Source organism: Cebus imitator, unplaced genomic scaffold, assembly GCF_001604975.1.
Source record: "Cebus imitator isolate Cc_AM_T3 unplaced genomic scaffold, Cebus_imitator-1.0 Scaffold78, whole genome shotgun sequence".
NCBI lineage: Eukaryota > Metazoa > Chordata > Mammalia > Primates > Cebidae > Cebus > Cebus imitator.
Genome location: NW_016107393.1, coordinates 1,180,301 through 1,200,999, shown reverse-complemented (window position 1 = coordinate 1,200,999; position 20,699 = coordinate 1,180,301). Strand labels below are relative to the sequence as shown.

Sequence of the window (20,699 nt, the reverse complement as noted above, 5' to 3'; positions counted from 1 at the left end):
ATATTAGAAATCTGAGCTTACTGGATATTTGATTTCTTTATATGTGACTGTACACATGCTACTCTCAGATTTGTGTGTGTGTGTGTGTCTGTGTGTCTGTGCGTGTGTGTTTAATGTTGTGTTTCGGTTTTATCTATGATCTGTGTGGTTGACCAAATCTCTTGAGAGATCAGTGGAGTTAAATTATCTTGATACTATGCACTTCACCAAAATTAAACTGTCTCATCTTTGCCAGGTTTAAGAACCTTATCTTCATAAGAACCTGGCATAGAGAAAAATTAGTTTGGTATCCAGGTCCTCTTGCCATGAAGTTGTATGGGATTTATTCTACTCTTCCAGCATGTTTTAAATCCAGCTAGTTCATCTCAAAAATTTTCTAGATGCACACCATAGTACTGTTGATCAACATTTAATCTGTTATATCAATTTGCTTCCCACAAACTATCCTGAGAAGTGAAGTTGCGGAAAAGAAAAAGGAAATCTGTTTAGCTTGGCAATAATCGGTAGCTGCTGATCACCCAAGCTAATGGATTAAAAGTAGAAAAATATAAGTCTCTATTTCAGGTTTAAGGTAGAACAAGTGTCCCATTGTCCTTGTACCAACTAGACCCTACCATAAATTAACACTTTTAGTGCGTAGATCCAGACAGCCTGAAGACCAAGTCACGCTCTTCAAACTATACCGTGACCTACTGTAAAAGTCTGCTGTGAATAGTGAATCTAGCATTAGTCCTGCCTCTTGATTGATTGCAACAGTAAGAAGCAGAGGATGTGCCCTGGGGTTATCCCTCCCAGAGTGCACACAAATATTGGTAGGGAGGAAGTTGAGGAGTTTTGTGGCAAGATGAAGCTGGGCTAACATAAAAGTATGCAGCAAAATTAAGAATCGACATAGAAACAATCAAAAGTTGGCTAAACTATCATTACATAATATAATGATAATTATACATTATTATTAAATGAATATTTGCTTCACTTTTCTGTATAAGAACTTTTCCCACTTTGAAGCCGGTAATCTGTTGCCTCATCCCAAATATGGAAGCTGTGCTGTGGGAGATTGTTGGCATGCATTTAAAATTACATTGCAGAAGTTCTCCTGATTAAAAGGAAATCAGTTTCATTAAGTTCTGTAACACCTTCAAACATAAAAGGTTAATATACTCACTCCCTCATAAGCTTTTTAAATGATTGTCTGTGTTGATGAGGATCACTAAATACATAAGCAAGAAAGAACTTCTGAGTCTCGTGATAAATTACACATAAGCTTGAATTAAAATATTTATGTTTCAGGTGGCAGAACTTGTAACGAGCGAGTTCTTCGAACAAGGAGATCGAGAGAGATCAGAACTCAAACTTACTCCTTCAGTGAGTTTCATCCTTTAATTATCATGTATTTACCCTTTTGAATGACATTTTCAAAAACAACTCCAAATTACAAGTTGGAAATGGGAAAGACTGAAAATGGGTTTAAGGAAGCACTCCTGAAAGTTTAAAACCTTAATTAAACTTAAATGCTAAACACTCTTATTCCCAGGTTTCTGATTAAGAGTGGTAAGCTACTTAACAAGCATTTCCTGTGCACCCACAGTGGGACAAGTAGGCACGAGGGAGGATGAGCAAAGTGGAATCTGAATAATTCAAAACCCAGTGCTGGCATTTCATGTATGCCTACTTTAGAATAGAAATACTATACAGCAAAAATTAAAGGCAGGCTGTCCAGCTTTGAGAAGCTAGATTTTATTTTCCAGTTTCCAACTTTTCAAAATCCCAAAAGCAAATCATTGCAAATCTCTGATTCTTTCCTTTGTCTGTAAAATGAAAAAGTTTCGCCTGGGGAACTAGGTGCTGATGATTGGAACCCGATTTATATTGGACTCACCTGTTCAATTGTTGCTTAAGTGCTTACTGTAAGCTCAAGATGATGCTGTTTTTAAGCATAAGAATACAGAAGACATAACTGCCTCAGTCACCACCTCAAGGCAGGCAGTGATTAGCTAAAAACATATAACTAACCAATGATTAGCTAAAAGCATAACCTGATGATTAGCTCTTTATTACTAACCAATGATTAGCTAAAAACATAAAACCCAAAGATTAGCTAAAAACATATAACGCAATGATTAGCTAAAAACATAACCCAATGACTCTGAGAGTGGTGCAAAGCATTTTAAAACCTGGCATAGCACGATAGATTCAATGACACCCAAGGAATGTATCTATTATCAAGAATGTCTGTTTGTAAGAACCCAAATTAACTGAGCTTGAACATTTGGAGGTATTTATAAGATCTTCAAATTTTAAGACATCCTTCTTTGCTGGCATTTAAAAACAAGGAAAAGCAAAAGAACTATCTCCTAGTTTGAATAGTTTCACCTGCGTGAAGTCAGAACGCAGTCTTACTAATTTTGACTATTCTTAATCGGTTGCTTATGTACAAAAGGTCAGGAGGCTATATAGGTTGACACACACACACCAGTTATTTGAGTTTTCAAAGCAACACTGACTTAGTTTTCAAAACATCCCTTTTTTTGGTGGTGTTACCAAATTTTGTTATAAAAATAAAAAATATTAGCTTGGGATACATACAGTTAATGTATAAAATCTAGTATGACCCAAATTCTCTCATATCTACTTTCAAATAAAAGCTTTTCCCCCTTTAAAAACTGTTTCAGAGGCATACTCTGAAGGGTTTTTAATGCAGCAATACCACAGGTCATTTAATTAAATGAAAAAAAATATGAGTCAATTGCCAGCACCGGTGAGCTGGCGGTTGCAGTAGCGTAGCACTAAGGAGACTTTATCTGTAGGCTCAGGTAAGGCATTTTCTGCAGACATAAATGAAATTAATTTTGTGGTAGAAACATAGCTGTAAATGCTCCTGTCTTCTCACAAAGACTACAGATCACCACTGATGACCATCTCCTCAGGGAGGCCTGGCTGATGTGGCAGTGTTAGTCGTCCATTCTTTTCCAGAAATATTTGTAAATGCATGCACCCAGAGCTGACACCTGCTGTGCCCATTATCCCTTGATATGTAGGAAGAAAACTGTCCTGGAGCCAGCCTCCTCAGGTATCATGGTCCCAGATGTCATGGGAGTCACTTCATGAAGATAAAGGCTATTCTGCTCACAGCCAGAGGGTCAGAACTGCAAGCAGTGAGTCAGTTAGGAAAGTCTGTCTGAGTGCCCCCATGTGTTGGGCATGAAGCAAGGCACTGTGTATCCAGCAATTAGTAAGACACTACCTTCCCTGCCCTCAAGGACCATGTCAACTGGTGGGGAATGTAGACATGAAATAAATAATTACTAATACTCAGTTTATGAGATGCAAAACGCTGTGAAGCTCAGCACTGTGTGGGGCCTCACACTCATTTTTCTCTCATCAAGCATTGATTAAGAAGTGACTAGTCCAAAAATAAACCCCTTACAATTATGGTCAACTGATTTTCAACATGGGTGCCAAGATAACATCTTTTCAACAATGGCTCAGGGACAACTTTTATCCACAGGCAAAAGAATGAAGTTATTTCACAGCTGTTGATCAGGAAATAAAAAAAAGAAAAGAATGAAATTAGTTCCCTACCTCTCAGCATACCCTGAAATAAACTCAAAATGGATCATACACTTAAATGTAAGGGCTAAAACGATAAAACTAGAAGAAAATATAGGTATAAATCTTCTGGATTGGGGTTATCCATGGTGTCTTAAATATGAAACCAAAAGCAAAGGAGGCAAAAGATAAGATGACCCAGAGATGTTGGTCCAGAGATGTTGAACTGAACTTCATTAAAATTAAATTGGACAGCTAGGAGAGGTGGCTGGTGCCTGTAATTCCAGAACTTTGGGAGGCCAAGGTGGGCTGATCACTTGAGGTCAGGAGTTCGAGGCCAGCCTGGACAACATGGTGAAACCGCAACTCTACTAAAAATACAAAAATTAGCCAGGGGTGGTGGTGGGCACCTGTAATCCCTGCTACTTGGGAGGCTGAGGCAGGAGAATCACTTGAACCCGGGAGGTAGAGGTTGCAGTGAGCCACATTGCACCACTGCACTCCAGCCTGGGCAATAGAGCAAGACTGTCTCAAAAAAAAAAAAAAATTGAACTTTATCAAAATTAAAAACTTTCATGGATCAAAGGACACTATCAAGAAAGTGAAGAGACAACCCATATTACAGGAAAATATTTGCAAATCATATATCTTTTATGGTTCAAGTATCTAGAATACAATATTCTATTGTAACTGAACAATAGAAAGACAGAGAACTCAATTTAAAACATAGGCAAAGGATCTGAACAGACATATCTCCAAAGAAAATATGTAAATGGACACAAAGCACATGAAAAGATGCTCAAAATCATTAGTCATCAGGGAAATGAAACTGAAACCACAATGAGATATCACTTCACAGCCACTAAGATGGCTATAGCAAAAAAGACAGACAATAACAAGTACTGGGTGAGGCTGTGGAAAAACTGGAACCTCATACAATGTAAAATGGTGGAGCTGCTTTGAAAAACAGCTTGTCAGTTCCTCAAAAGCTAAACAGAGTTACCATATGACTTAGAAATTCTACCTCTAGGTATTTCCCCAAAAGAAATGAAAACTTACATCCACACAAAACTTGTATGTGAATGTTCACAGCTATTATTCATAATATCCTGGAAGCAAGTCAAACGTCAATCAACTGATGAACAAATAAATAAAACATCTATACAATGAAATATTATTTGGCAACAAAAATGAAGTACTGATGCATGCTACATGGATAAACCTTGAAAACATTATGCTAAGTGAAAGAAGCCAGTCACAAAAGACCACATATCATAAGATTCAATTTATATGAAAATGTGCAGAATAAGCAAGTGCATAGATACAGAAAATAGATTAGTGGTTGCCTAAGGCTGGGAGTTTGGGAAAAAACAAGACTGACTGCTAATGGTATGTGGTTTCTTTGAGGGTGATAATAATGTTCTATAATTGTAATGATTGTTGCACAACTTTATAAATATATTAAAAATCACTGCATTTTTTAAAAAGTAACTTTCTAATATCCACTAGAAATGGAGTAATTAAATAAATAAAAAATTTTAGATCGAAAAGTGAACTATAGAGAAAATAAGACATAATTCTTTTTTTTTTTTTTTTGAGACGGAGTCTCCCAGGCTGGAGTGCAGTGTCACAATCTTGGCTCATTGTAACCTCTGCCTCCCAGGTTCAAGTTATTCTCCTGCCTTAGCCTCCCAGGTAGCTGAGATTACAGGTGCCCACCACCATGCCTAGCTAATTTTTTGCCTGTGGCAACAGGGTTTTGCCATGTTGGCCAGGCTGGTCTCAAACTCCTGACCTCAAGTGATCCTCCTGGCTTGGCCTCAAAAACTGCTAGAACTACAGGTGTGAACCACTGTGCCCAGCCCAGAATAATATTTTTTAAAGGGATATTTTGTTTATTTATTTATTTTTGAGGCAGAGTCTCACTGTCACCCAGGCTAGAGTGCAATGACGCAATTGTGGCTCATTGCAGCCTCGAGCTCTTGAACTTAAGCAAACTTTTCACCTCAGCCTCCTGAGTAGCTGGGAGTACTGGTGTATGCCACCACAGCTGGCTAATTCTTTTTTTTTTTTTTTTTCTTGTAGAGACAGGGGCCTCACTCTGTTGTCCAGGCTGGTCTTGAACTCTTGAGCTCAAGTGATCCTCCTGCCTCAACCTCCCAAAGTAGGATTACATTCATGAGCCACTGTACCCAGCTCTAAAGAAACATTTTGGACCAAGACTCACATTGTTCACAAGAACTATCCCTCTCTCCAATATATTTTCACAATTTTCTCCAAATTCCAATCTTCTTTCCTGATTTTTCCCATCTCCCACTGCAAGACCATGATGAGAAGACCGGTGGGAATCAGTGGCCATCTCCCCAATTTGGAGATATTTTCCTCAGATTTGGCAGCTAGTGATTTCTGCCCCGTCCACTCCCACTCTTCTTCATACATCTGAAGGATGCAGGATTTTCCAACAACTCTGGACCAAGGGATTGCTTGGCTCCACCCTCATGACCTATAAGGACACCAAAATGATGTGAATGCCACATTTTATATAGAGGAAAGACAAAACTTACTGTATGACATTAAGGGAGGGCAAGTTATAACTAGATAGCCCAGTCTTCTAGATAAGTAAGGGCACAAGGGAGCTTCTCAACCCTGGGCCTAACTCCTTAAGAATGAAGGGAGGGACAGTCTCACTGGCATAGAATTGGCAGTGTTTGTTCAGTGAATTAATTTTAACACTAAAATTCCAATTGATTGTTTCCCTTAAGTCTGCCCAACAGAAAAATGTTATTTATTTTTCTCAAAAATATACCTAAACTATCTCGAACATTATAACATCATAAAGTTTAAGGGCTGAGAATGAAGAGATAATGAGTGCCACCTACCATCATCCATACAATGATAGATAAATATTTAAAAATTATTAATGATAGAACCTTACTGAAAAACATATGTAATTTCCAAATCAACCCCTCACCCTGAAAAATTAATATAAATGGTTTCTATTTAAAATAAAATTGCTTTTAAGTATATTTTCCAATCTGTCCCACTCTATCCCAACCTCTCACTATAGAAATAAAAGCCTGCATTAGTTTTGTGGCAGTAAAACATATTCCTTTCCCCTTGACTTGTACGCAATTCCCAGTGACCTGATGACTTGATTTAGTAGCAGTTACTTATATTTGAAGACAGATTTTTGCCCCAAGAAGTTGCACACTATAAAGTTCAAGTAAATTTGCTTACAAATATCATAAAAAGAGGTAAAAAACATTTTATTTCTATCATAGATAAAGGAAAAGAAAGTACGTGTAAAGATTGATTGTGATTTGTGAAGGGTTCAGTTTGTAAAAAATGGATCATTGCAGCAAAGTGTTTGACAAAGCACCCTGTAAAATACTTTGGTGTAATAAAGCAAAGTTCTCTCCCCACCAACCCCATTCTAGGCTATTTTTGATCGGAACCGGAAAGATGAACTGCCTCGGTTGCAACTCGAGTGGATTGATAGCATCTGCATGCCTTTGTATCAGGTACTTTGATTTGGGAGGGCCTACATGTCCTGACTGAATCAGAAAAGGAAAAGTGTGTACTTTTCAAAAGCACTCATTTTAGGAGACCTTTCCAGGATATGTACATTGCTGGGAGCTCTAGCTGCAGTTTGTCTTTTCTTGGATTTCTGACTGTTCCCTGGCTGGGTAGGAGGCTGCAGACCTGTGTTCTTCGCCTTCTAGGACATAATCTCCATAGGCCTCCACTCCCTCATCTGTAAACCAGGGATAATAATATTTTATTTGCTGTCTCCCAAACTGTGTCCCAAAGAACATAAACATCCAGACATCTTCTAAGAACTATCTGTTCAAAAAAAGCTCACAGGCCCAAGAAACATATTTAAACTTGATCAACTCAATTTTTCAAACATATTTGATCATGGAAATCTTTTCTTTCTTTCTTTTTTTTTTTTTTTTACAAATTTTCTTTATTAATATCATGTGAAACATGAGAATTCCATGAAACATGGTGTTCTGCTCCAACCCCATGGTCTGAGCCGGATGTTTTGTGACATACCTCCCCGTTCAAAATCTGCCTGTCTCTGAGATGCATGCGGTAAATCCCAACCAGTGAATTTTGAGCGAGATGCCCTGATGGTTCCTGCTCTGCTACCTGGTGTGTAGGCCTCTCCTTCTGAAAGGAGAAAAGTATTGCTTTGAATGGTTCACACTCCACTTTTTGAGTAGGATCGGGCTGGCATCAGTTAACACTAACAGTTTAGTGTACATCGGCTTTTAATTCTACTTCTAAGCATTTGCTTTCATTTGTAAAAACCTGGCGAGTTCTTTACCCCCAACCTAGCTCAATCAGATTGAGCTGCTTTTCTAACTTCAAAGTGAGAAACATGCAGGGAAAGCAAAAGCTCTTTAGCTCCTCACCCTATGTAACCCCATTAAAAACGCAGTATTGTTTTTTAAGGACCTCAAAACCATCAAGTTCAAGCTCATCTACCACTTCGTTTTCAGCACTTTTAGGAACTGCTGGGCCCTGTCACAGAACCCTGAAAAAAAGCCAACAAACTTAGAATACTGTCTTGAAGGCGATACGTACTTTTTAATAACTATAACATTACCCATTAAATACATGATACCATAAAATCAGGCAAAGTTTTAAAATAATATATAATTGCTTATTTTGGTTATACATGGAACAAAATGTTCTTTTATTTAATGATGAAAGATTGGGCAAACAAAATAGAAAATAATGTATACTTTATTATAAGGGGATCCTCAACTGTCTTTTCTTCCTGTCTGCTCCTCCCATCCTCAATGTCTCTGAATAGGCGGGGTCCTATGGGCAAAGCCCAACAACTTTTGGGTCAGGTATGTCTTATTTTGTGAAATTGACCTTGACTATACACGTTGAATTATTTTTTAATGTTATTCAGTTTTGTGTACCCACTTAGGCAATAAATGGAATGAATAAATTATTTGTGCAATTACTACATTCTTTTCATTTTGGGTAAAGCTTAGGAGGATGAAGACATGTATTGGAGTGGGAAGCTGATTAAGTTTTGGTACTAGTTTGCAAAGCTATTTTGGAGTGAACTTAAAGTCTCCACACTCTTCCTATGTGATTGGTTAAAGGAAAGGCTGTAAAGGATCCTCATATGGTTTTCCATGTTAATTTCATTGTTTTATTACCGATTCACCATCCTTAGGGCTTATCTTATGCTTCCTATTAAATGCTTTGAAATCTTTAAGTTACATAGGAAGTTACTTGAATTTAAATTGAAAATAGCAGTTTCTAGCATTTAGGGAGTAATATTATCCCTTCACATTACACATCATCCTGGTTTTTCACATCTGTTTTACTTTACTACTTATCTGTGGGTTAGATACCTCTGCTATTTTCAGCTGCAGGTAATTAATGTATAGAATGATTGAGTGATGCTCCCACCAAATTAGAGTTGTGTCCTGCTCACCCATGACCTTTGTTTTGGTGTAGTGAACTTTCTGCTGCCCTGTTCCACCTCTGATGGAAATTTCTTGCACCATTTTTTATTATTTAACCAAATGGGGAGAGGCATGTCCTGCTAAAGGGAATATGGAAGGAGCTATTTACAGAAGCTCATATTCATACTTGCTGCTGTATCTTCTCATTTAACAGGGAGTGAAAATCTTGCTCTTTTTGATTCCTTATCATCACTAAGTGAAAAAAGATCTCATTTCATTTGTAAGCTTTTTTTATAAGGCTTTGAAACCAACCATTTTAAGAGCCCTCAAACTAAAACTTTGTAGAGTGATTTTAAGTATCCTCTCTGAGGGTCCTATTTTATTTCATCTTATGCAATGTTCTCCCTTCCCTCCACTATTTAACTGTAGAATCTCACGCAAACTATTGGTGCTTTCAAACTGAAATTGGATTAGTCAGTGGGCAGGAATCACCATTAACGGGAAGACACAACATCTTGAGGAAGTGACAAGCCTGGAAGGTCACTGATGTGACAACATTCACTGAGACAACTCAGTGAAAGGCCAGTTTGGGGTTTTGAACATAAAAATGCAATAATAAGGAGGCTGGGAGGATCAAAGGCAAGTGGGAAGTGTGCAGGTGGTAGGAATCCCTGATGTGATTGGTCTGAAATACAGCATAAGAATTCAGCTTCACTTTACCACGTTGGTCTAGGCATAGGATACCAAGGATTACACATGAGACAAAGCATGTCCCCTCTAACAACCAAGGCCCCAACCCCAAGGTAGGACAAGGTTGGGTGGGCAAGAACCTCATGTAGAGCACAAGGCAAGCAAGCTCATAGAGAGAGCTGGGATCTTCCTGCAGGTGGAAGAGCTTGGAGAGAGTTGGAGTCTAAAGAGGGTGGGGGTTGACCCAGGGCACCCCACAGCCAGAGGCTCCTGGGTAAAGTAGTGGGGCAGAACAGCGAATTTGGCATCCAAGTTTTTCTACTTCATTGACTTTCACTGGGTAGTTCGGTTTTACTTCACGGTTTTAAAAGGGTTGTGCTTGTCAAATATCAAATAAATAAAGCACTTTTCTGTTTGTACTCCTGTTTGCTGAGATTGGCTCATCTCCAAGCAAAGGGTGAAGATTATCACTATTCTCAGGTGCCTGAAGGGCTACTTATTTATGTCCCTAGTTGGCAACCCACACCGCTATATTTCGAATGCCCATTGCATTTAAAATCAGAACTCTTATCTCTGAGATAACTCCAAGTTCCACTCAATTTTTTACTACATTGAGGGAAAACAATAAGGAACTCCCCCTTCTCCAAAATCTATTCATTAGAAAGTTATCTAAGTAATCTTGAGACTAACAGAAAGTCACTGACAGAAAATATATTAAAATATATAAATAAAACAGAAAAAACGATGAGCAGGCCCTCTTTACCATATGTATTGTCAGTGAGAGAGGCTGACTGCTTCAATCTCAAGTGGAGAAAGACAGCATGTCATTGTGGCATTGATTTAGCTCTCCCAACATGCCAGGTGGGTAGGACACACGCACAGAACAGTCCCAGATCGATGGATAGTTATCTAATAAGGATGTAGGCCAGGCTTCCATCCAAGTTCTTGGAATTTGCTCATCTTTTTTAAATCTTCAGACTTTTCCTTAAAGAGAGAGAGAGAGAGAGAGAAGGACAGAGAGAGAGAGAGAAAGAAAGAAAAAATGATCGTTAACAGGATGAAGTCGTGATTAATGGGTGACAGCCTTTTAATCAGGAAGCCAAGAGTGGGCAGGGAACCATCAAAGCACATTCCCCAAGAGAAGACTCAAGCCCTGGTTAGTTAGCTGTGTCCTAGCAGGGTATCTCGAAGGAATACATTGACATCTGATTCCTGTGCTTTCTGCTGTCTTTACACCCTGCTGGGGATCCATTAGCCCTGCTGCTCAACATCTTTGGAGAAAAAAAAAGGAAGAGGGAAGAAAACAAAGACACAATCAAACTTTGAAGTCATTGCCACACCAGCCTTAGGGATAAACAGAAACTTTCATGTCACAGTATCATTCTGAGCTTTTCCCTGCAATAGCAAGCTAAGTTCTGGCTCCTTATTTGCATTCTCAACTCAACCAAATCTCAGTGTACCTAGAATGTCAGTGGTGCAGAGTCATTATAAATCTTTTGTTTGTTAAGGACTGAGGGATTTAATTTTCATTATGCCTATAATCCGATTTTTAACTCATCCTAAACTAGCTTTTGATTTCGGAGTGGAATTTTTCACAGATAATGCAAAAGGACGTGACCTGGCCAGCATCTCGCCAGAATAATTTTCTCTTTCCATTAAGAGTAGGAAAATTTTGGTAAGAGTTGTGCCTTTTTTTTTGAGACGGAGTTTCGCTCTTGTTGCCCACGCTGGAGTGCAATGGCACAATCTCGGCTCACCACAATCTCCAACTCCCAGGTTCAAGCGATTCTCCTATCTCAGCCTCCCGAGTAGTTGGGATAACAGATGCCCGCCACCACGCCTGGCTAATTTTTTTGTATTTTTAGTAGAGACGGAGTTTCACCATGTTGGCCAGGCTGGTCTTGAACTCCTGACTTCAAGTGATCTGCAGGCCTCGGCCTCCCAAAGTGCTGGGATTATAGGTGTGAGCCACCATGCCCAGCCTCTGCCTTCACTTTTAATGGTCATTTTGAAAAATACATTCCACATGATGCAATATTAATATGCTCTCTGGAAAAAAGGGAGAAAAGTTTAAAATATAGTTAAAATAGTAGAGTGGGAGTTAGAAATTAATAAACTAGAAAAGAGGATGTAAGGTGCCACTCCAGGACACTCTCTGGATACTGATGAAAGTACTTTAAAAGCAATCCAGTGTTCCCTAAGAACAACTTCATTATATATTACCAAAAAAAAAAAAAAAAAAAAAACCACACCCAAATCAGTTTCCTGTAAGTGTTTATGACTTTCAGTATTCTTGTGGATGAAAGGAAGAGAGAGTTGGGTCTAGTTTCTTACTTGTCCTTACAAAGCGGGATATATATGGAATGGCATCATATATAATGCAAAAAATATAGGAAGAAAGGAGGAGAGAGGAAGGGAAGGGAGGAATATAGGGAGGGAGAGAGGGAGGGAAAAAGCAAGGAAGGAGGGAAGGAGAAGAGAGGAGGGGAGGGGAGGGGAGGAAAGGGGAAGGGAGGGAAGAAGGAAAGACGGAAGCAAGGAAGGAAGGAAGGAGAACAACTTCCTATATTCTCTATAACTGATCTTTCTGGCTCCACTTTTTCCCAGTGATGGGGAGTAGGGTGGTAGCAGTATTCAGGGACTACTATTTAAACTTGACTATTAAAGTATTTCAATGTCTTCTGGTTAAAGCAGGTCTTTGGAGGGAGTAAATTTTGAATTGCTCCCAATCAGACCTCTTTCTCTTCCCCAGCTGACATCTAGGAACCAAAGAACTCACCTATGGTTGTGACGATTTTGTCACCTTTGGGAGAAGAACCCCTGGTACACATCCTGCCTGCTGAGTCTTTCTGGGTTCACTGAGAGGTGGCTGGTAGTGATTCTGGCTGTGATGCTGTGCCAGCCCCGTGTGACTATGGCGTGGGTGTGATGAGCACATTGTGCTGGCTCTGGCCACTAGGTCTGACTGCTTAAGTCTGTGGTCCTTGTGGCAGCATCTTATTAAGAAGCCTCCTCCACCACCGCCAGCAGCTTCCTGGCCAGTTCTAGCTGACTGGATCTCTTGACATTTGCTCAGTCGCCTCATGGCACCCATGAACTCCCAACTACTTTCTCCTCACCCTGCTGTCCACACAACTTCCCAAGTCTTTTCTAATATGCTACCTGGGTGGTGCCAACTTGCTTTAGGAAAATTCTATTATTTTCCTGAATTAGGCTCTGAAATTTGAAATATAAGCCCTCCCCTCACCTTTAGGGTTTAATCCCCCAAGGAATGTGAAGCCAGGACTACTCATTTCTGATCTCCCTTTCTCTCACCCCCCTCTTTCTGCCTCTCTCTCCCCTCTGTCTTTCTCCTCTCTTCTCTCTCCCTGCCCCTCTCCCTACTCCCCCTCTTCTCTAACATTTCCATTTACTTTGCTTTGCCTGTTGAGAACTATCCTTATATGGTCTCCTCTGTGTTCTTCTTTCTAGAGCTTTGTAGTAAAACCTGAAGATCTAACTTAGACAGGCTTGGTTCTTAATAGGGAAAAGAGATTTTTGAAATGTAGAAAGCCCCTTCACCATGCAAAGCTACTTGTAGGGTTATTCTCTTTCAGAGCTGAATGATAGCAGCTTGTTTCTAGCTGGGAACTGCCATTTGCCTTACGGAGGGAAGTCTACTGAGATAATGGGAGAAGAGCCCCAGGCATCACCATTTAAACAGAATGGAAAATGTACTGGATACTATTCTCAAAATATTGTCCTTGTTACGTAATAATGTACCCAAATCCGATTCCTGATAGATAGTAAAGGCTGTTTATCTCAGAAAATATTCTATGTGTTATTAGTCAAATATGAATAGAAGAGAAACATTAATATTCAAAAGTATTGGTTTTATGTAATTTATAGGCCCCTCTGCTACAGTCTACCTTCCAAATTTTTTACAAAATGATCCATTTTATAAAAATCTGATCACAGCATCTTCCTTCTTTAAAGACCTCAAGTTACGATCACCATCTGTAAGATATCTTACAGAGTCCTTGGTTTAGCATTCAGAAACCCCCTCATTCATTCTGAAGCCCACCCCTATTCCTTGGCCTCATCTCCTGTCACCCTGCCCACTTTCTCGCCAGATACCCTTTGCCCCAAGCACAGGACTCACTAGCGCTTTGGTCTATCCTCCCTGGCCTCTCCCCATGCCTCCTTGCTCTCTTATCTGCCTGGAAGACACCCACCCGAGCTGTCACTTCTGTAAAACCTCTGCTTCCCCACAACATTCCATGGCACTGTTTCCACCTCTTTATAACCAAACACTCTGTATGTGATTATCTTTCTGTCTCTTCCCCATTAGACTGGTTTCCTGGAGCCACCATATTCCTGGGACCTAGCATAGTGCTAGCACATTAGAGCTGTTCAGCCAATGTTTGTTGAGCAAAGGAATGAAGAAACAGACAAGTGAATGATGGGATGCAGTATAAGCAGTGGAATGTATGAAGCATGTAATGCCATGTAGTTACCACCTAGAAATAGAGTCATGTGTTGCTTAACAATGGGGATACATTCTGAAAAATGCATCTTTGGCAATTCCATCATGCAAACATCAGAGTGTACTTACACAAACCTATATGGTACAACCTACTACACATCTAGGCTATGTGGAATAGCCTGTTGCTCCCAGACTACAAACCTGTACAGCATTTGACTGTACTGAATACTGTAAGCAGTTGTATCACAATGGTAAATATTTGTGCATCCAAACATATTTAAACATAGCAAAGGTACAGTAGAAATATGGTATTATAATCTTATGGGGCCATGGTTGTATATGTGGTCCATCATTGACTGAAATGCCATTATGAGGCACATGACTATATAAAATCTTTCATCAGCATGTACACTGTTATATTCCTGCCCATAAGCTGGAGTATATGGCCTATAATATATTTTTAGAAAGTGGTTTCATTCTCATGATAGTTGAATGCTACTGTAAAGGACCAGTTAATAACCATGAATTTTTCAGAGCTTTGACTTTTTCAGCTAAGAAATACATTAAATTTTCTTTTATCCAACATTGTCAGAAAATATAGTCCTCTAGTTATTTTAATATTCAAATTAAGAGATGGAGCTAGCATATATCATAGGTAGATTTCAATAAATTTATACTGTATATTGCATACATATGATTTCAAGAAGTTATAATGCAATAAAATATACTAAATTTATCCTGATTAAAATTTAATCTTTCTATGACTTGGAAAACTCTTAGGATCCTCCAGTGTCTAACAGTAATCAGTACAAACATCAACTAAGAATATGCTCCATTCTTAGCCAGGCATGGTGGTCTCTACCTATAGTGCCAGCTACTTGGGAGTCTGAGGTGGGAGGATTGCTTGAGCACAGGAGTTCGAGGCTGCAGTGAGCTATGATTGCACTACTGTGCTCCAGCCTGGTGACAGAGCAAAATCCCATCTCTTTAAAACAAAGAAAGAAAGAAAAAGAAAAAAAGAATGTGCTGGGTAGGAAGAAGTTCTGAGTAGCAAAGAGGGCTCATTAACAGAGTAGTTAAGTTCCTGTTCCTTCCAACATCATGCATAATTGGCAGGTGAAGGCATCTCATACCCTTCGCTATATCTCAAAGTTCTTCCAGAATACCTAATGTTTTTCACCTCCAAAAAGGAGTCTGACCTGATAAACAACCAGCTCTATGTATATTTTTTGGTAAATAAAATGGACTTTGTTTTATTTTATGCAACTTTGAAAAAAAACTAATTTATATGTTACTATTAATCTATTCTTATTCATATGTATTTTATGAGCTCAAACAGTGCCATGAATCCATATCAAAATGCTGGAATCCAATGGAAAAATACAATATACCTACTAATAAGGTTTTTGAGAACAGATTTACGATAAGATCTTAATTCTTATCTTAAATTCTCCTTATCCAGCTGACCAACATACATAATTCTTTTTAAAAGCATTTCTGCTTTGGAATCATGAAGCTAATGTCTCTTAACCCCAAGTCCTTACAAGGCTTAGAATGTTCTCATCCCTTAAATAACTTTCTGGTTTTTTTAGAGAACATATTTTAAAACTTTATTTACCTTTTCTTCATGACCCTCTCTTCTTCGGCTCTCTTCAGAAGAAGTAGGAAAGAAGATGGAAGGGTGGGAGGAAAGGAGGGAGGAAGGAAAGGATAAATATATGTGAATGTTAAAAACTCTGCTGTCGAGGTATCAAAAGGAAATGAGAACAGTAAAGAAAATATACATCACCTTAGAGAATACCTAAATTGTCGTGAGCAGACTTGCGAGAAACAAGAACCTCACATTCTCTTATTCCTGATACCCCTTCATACTGCTGTCCACATGCAAACACATTTTTACCAGGTGCATGAGTGTATTCTGCTTTGTCACTTAACATAAAGTTCTTATGTTTCCGTGTTTGTATATAATTTTTACATTGCCTTTTTTTTCCCTTTCTTTATGAGACAGTGTCTCACTCTATTACGCAGGCTGGAGTGCAGTGGTACAATCTCAGCTCACCGCAACCGCTGCCTTCTGGGCACAAGCAATCCTCCCACCTCAGCCTACTGAGTAGCTGGGACTACAGACGCACACCACACCTGTCTAATTTTTTGTGTTTTTGTAGAGACGAGGTTTCACCATGTTGCCCAGGCTGATCTCCAACTCCTGAGCTCAAGTGATATGCCTGCCTTGGCCTCCCAAAGTGCCGGGATTACAGGTGTGAGCCACTGCGCCTGGCTTTCGTATTATCCTTTGAAATGGCAGCCTACTATTCCAATCAATTGACTTGTAATTTATTCAGTTATCCCATTTTTTTTTTCCTAATAGAGATAATTCTTAAATGAGCACCTTGGTACCTCATTTTATTGACTTATTTAATACTATTAAGTATGATTAGAAGTAATAAAGTTGTATTTCTTTTTTTAAAAGAAATCTATACACTCTGAAGGAAACAAAGCATAAGTAGAGATAAGACATCCTCAAATATTGGAAGCTAAGAAGGAAGTAATCTCCCAAAATGTCTGCACAAGGGGAGAGCAACAGGAAGCCAGCCAGATCGATTTGCCTTTTCGAAGGAATGCCTGAGAGGCTCAGGACCTAGAAACAGCTAAAAGTGGATATGTTTGTTTCCTAGAGCTGCTGTAACAAAGTACAGCAAACTGGATGGCTTTAAATCATAGAAATGTGTTTGCTCACAGTTCTAGAAGCTAGAATCCAGGTGTCAGCAGGGGTGGTTGCTTGCGAAGCCTCTCAGGGAGAATCCATTCCATGCCTCTCTCCTCGTTGCTGGTGGCTGCCAGCAGTTCTTGACATTCTCTGCCTCTGACTTCACGTAACGTTCTCTTATGTCTGTTTTCACATGACTTTCTTATAAAGACACCAACCGTTGAATTAAGGGCCTATCCTAATCCAATATGATCTCATCTTACCTTGATAACTAACAACTGCAAAGAGCCTATTTCCAAACATGGCCACATTCACAGGTACCGGGGTTAGAACTTCAGCATAGCTTTTGGGAGGACACAAGTCAATTCACAACAATGAGGTGGAGGAATCAGCCTGGAAACAAGAGAAAAAGAAAGGTTGGAAGTTGGTCAATGGGATCTCAGGAATCTGCCACAACCTACACAGCCAGGTCAACAGCCTCTGTAGCCACTGCCAAGTCTGGGGACTAGAGAGTTCTTCTCTCAGAGCACTCATAGAGAGAATTCGTGGTCATCAAAAGTCTGTGGAATGATTTGCTGAACTCTCAGATGCCCTACCACTCTGCGCCTGGAATGCCAACAGCCAGAAACCCACAGAAGTGGTAAAGTGGGATTCTTCTCTAGGGAAACAGAACAGCCTCAGAGAAAAGATCTGTGTGGACTTGCACTTCGGATTCTCCCAATGAACTGATACCCTGCAGGATGCCCTTAAAAGGGAGCCCACCAGTTGACAGTCACAGCTCTCCCACTTGCCTGCCCTGGTCTGCTTTATACTCTGCCTTGAATAGGTCTTTCGTCTTTCAATGCCTTGCATTTAAATATATGAAAACAGATAAGGGCCACAGAATGTTTGAGCAAAGCCTCCAATATGAAAGAATAGAAGCAAACCAAAAACCATGAAAGAAAAGGGAATTCAGAGCATACAGTAAAGGCGGGAAACAAAAGACAACTTCAAAAAAATCTCTAATGCCATCAAAAAGCTCATAAATATATTATAAAACAAGACCAAAATGCCTAGGGTATTTTTTCTTCTCTATTATTTTCTAGTTGTGCCATCATGATTTTTCTCCTTCATTTGGATCCCCTATATTAGTAGGGTCTCCTGACTGCCTCCGTACCAGCTGCCTCCAAGCAGACCCCAGTCTCATGCATACAATCCCATCCTCCAGCCTCCATGTCACCACCAGAGCTATGCTCCCAAAGCACAGCTGATCATATGGCTCACCTGTTTAATGTCCTTCAGGCCTTCCCTCCCCACTACTACAGGAAAAAAATCTCAGTTGGCATAATTGACCTTTCCATCCCACCTTCTCTCTCTCCTTCCCTTGTACCCTCTACTCTTGCCATAAGTGGTCACCTGCCATTTCCCTAATTGCTACCTCACTAATATTCCACACCCTGTGCCTGTATTCACTCAGCCATCTGCAGGCCTATCTTCCCCTCCTCTCCCCATGCAACTCCTAGTCTTACATAAGGACTCTGCTCAAATGACAGGTTCTTAGGAAACTTCTGTTTGCCCCCAAGAGGTAGATATTCTAGCCTCTGGGACCCTCTGTGGGTTCCTTTATTAGAACATCTTAATTATTTGCATTCACTGTCTCTGTTACTCAGCCAGAATGCCCAGCACAGCTGAATCCACCAGTCTCCTCCCTCATTCAAGTTGGAGCAGCAGTGTGTGAGTTGTTACCAGCTGCTGGGAGACCACCCCCGGGGCTTCCTCAGCAACATAGCCAGTGCAAAGACTGACAGGAACAGGAAAGATCGGGTTATCACATTGTTACTAGTAAGCGCTTGCATTTCCTCAGCATCTTGTGCTTTCAGGATGCCCTGAAATAACCTATCACTCTTGAATTGCCTTGTCATGAGTGTTAACATTCCTGCCTTTATTTCACGGATGAGAAACTAGGGAGTTTATTCTTGCTGCTCACAATCGCTCCAGTGAATTAGAGGAGTTTCAGCATCTGAATCAACACCTCCTACAAAGAGAAGGATGAGCTACAGAACCATAAAATAACAAAAAAGGACAAATTATTCTCCAAATCTTTGACTTAATATATCATTGAATTTAGGTTTTAGTGCTACAGGTGATCTGAACGGCTGAAAAATCTAAAGGAGAAATAGAGAAACAGAGACATACAGAAAGGAGCCAGCAGGAGAGAGGAAAAAAATCACCTAAGATAGCCTAAGAGGAAGCAGTAAGGGCTGAGTGTTTTTATAAGTGTCTTCTTTCAAACCTGCCCTATACACTCATAAACCGAGGGCTCACCATCCTCAGCTTTCTTTTTAAGCCAGTGGTAATCACCACTGGCTCATAGGTTTGAATGAAGGCAGCTTCACTCTGCTACTTTTTAAAAGTTTTTGGCCTTACAAAGGGACTTTCTTCTTGGAGCAAATGGAATTGATGACAGACAATATCAACCTTTCCAGGAGTCTGAACGAAGGGAGGTGAAGTATGTGGAAACTTTGGGAAGAGTAAGCCCTATTAGAGTTAAAGCCCTCCAGCATGTGAGTCACTGTTATCATTAGTATAATCTCTAAACTTCAGTATCTCTGCTATGAATTTGGATAATAATAGCCAAGCTTCCTGTCCCACAAAGATGTAGTGAGTCCCTAACAACATATTTTGGGCACTTACTGTGTGCTCAAGACTGACTTTCCAAGCATTATCTAATTTAATTCTCTTCACAATACCAAGTTAGATGCTATGAGAATCCTTTTCTTCAGATGTGAAAACTGAAGCTATAGAGCTTCTGTAACTTACCTAAGAACATATAGTAAGTGACAGGGCATAGATTCTTTCTGTTTTCAAATCTGGGACTCCTAACCAGTATGACCTAGTGCTGTCTGAGATAATGTGTGTACAGGCGTCAGCATTACACAAACCTCAGGTCACTTATTGGGTCACCTTTAACAGAAGAAAGATGCTATTTTTATACTAGAGTAGTGGACTAAGCATGTACTTGCAGACCATCTGAAGGCGGGGAAAGCAAAACCCTGAAAGGTCGCTGTTGAGTGACATGACTTGATAGTGGCAGAGTTGGGTTTAGAATCCAAGACTTTGGACTTTCAATTTAGGGTTTGTTCCAATATATCCTACTATCTATGTATAAAATTTGAAATATGTTACCTCAAAGTTTTCAAAACTATTCAAAGGAACAAAATTTTAAAAGGAAATCTACTTAAGTAGCAAGGTCTGCTTGCTTTCAAACAAGCAAAAAGCAGACTGAACCAGAGAGTTTGTTTTGAAGGGCAGCATGGTGAACCAAGATGCCTCCAAGAACAGGGGAAATGGAATGAAAAGTCAGCAAACAAGGTAGAAAAGACACTCCTTATAGGGCCTGAGAAACTGAACAGAAAATCTGAAGGAAGATAAATGGATAATTTAACAGCCATTCAGTTTATAAGAAAGACAAAGAACAAGCTACATTGCATCAGAAAAGGACTAGAAATGATGATGGATGGGACCCTTCAAATGAGTGGCGAACACAACAGAATCATAGTTGCCTGCAGAATTCCCAGCTGAGGGCAAATTTGAGGAACTAAATAAGGATATGAAACTGATACGGATTGAAGAGTTTTTCAAAATCTATTTAATGGCCAGGCAGGAGACACTGATCGCTTTTCAGAGGAAACATTGAGGAGCAATGAGGTAGTCAGCCTTTATTTGTGATGTGGATGGAAGACTGGGAGGAGGGTGTTTATTTATATACAATGTTATTGCAACATACGTTGAGGTATTAAAATTATTTTTGAATTATGGTGGTAAAGCACTAAATTATTTTGATCTTTGTGGAAATAAGCATTTTTCCTTTTTG

At 39.6% G+C, this 20,699-nt stretch overlaps 2 protein-coding genes and 1 long non-coding RNA gene across 3 annotated transcripts in view; 1 reads left to right on the top strand and 2 right to left on the bottom strand.

Annotated features, from left to right (window-relative positions):
* RBM45 (RNA binding motif protein 45) overlaps positions 1–20,699 on the bottom strand; it is a 474,379-nt gene that overhangs the window by 415,059 nt on the left and 38,621 nt on the right. The gene's annotated exons all lie outside the window — the stretch shown is intronic.
* PDE11A (phosphodiesterase 11A) overlaps positions 1–20,699 on the top strand; it is a 398,839-nt gene that overhangs the window by 356,641 nt on the left and 21,499 nt on the right. Inside the window, exons 18-19 of the mRNA XM_017532656.2 lie at positions 1,291–1,365; positions 6,987–7,070. Coding sequence (XP_017388145.1) covers positions 1,291–1,365; positions 6,987–7,070 — 159 coding nt within the window. The remainder of the gene's footprint in view (positions 1–1,290; positions 1,366–6,986; positions 7,071–20,699) is intronic.
* Positions 5,770–10,652, bottom strand: LOC119471901. Its single transcript, XR_005200999.1, has 3 exons — positions 10,438–10,652; positions 7,175–7,303; positions 5,770–6,052 (listed from the first exon to the last, which is right to left on the bottom strand). It is a non-coding gene; the product is annotated as an uncharacterized LOC119471901 (long non-coding RNA).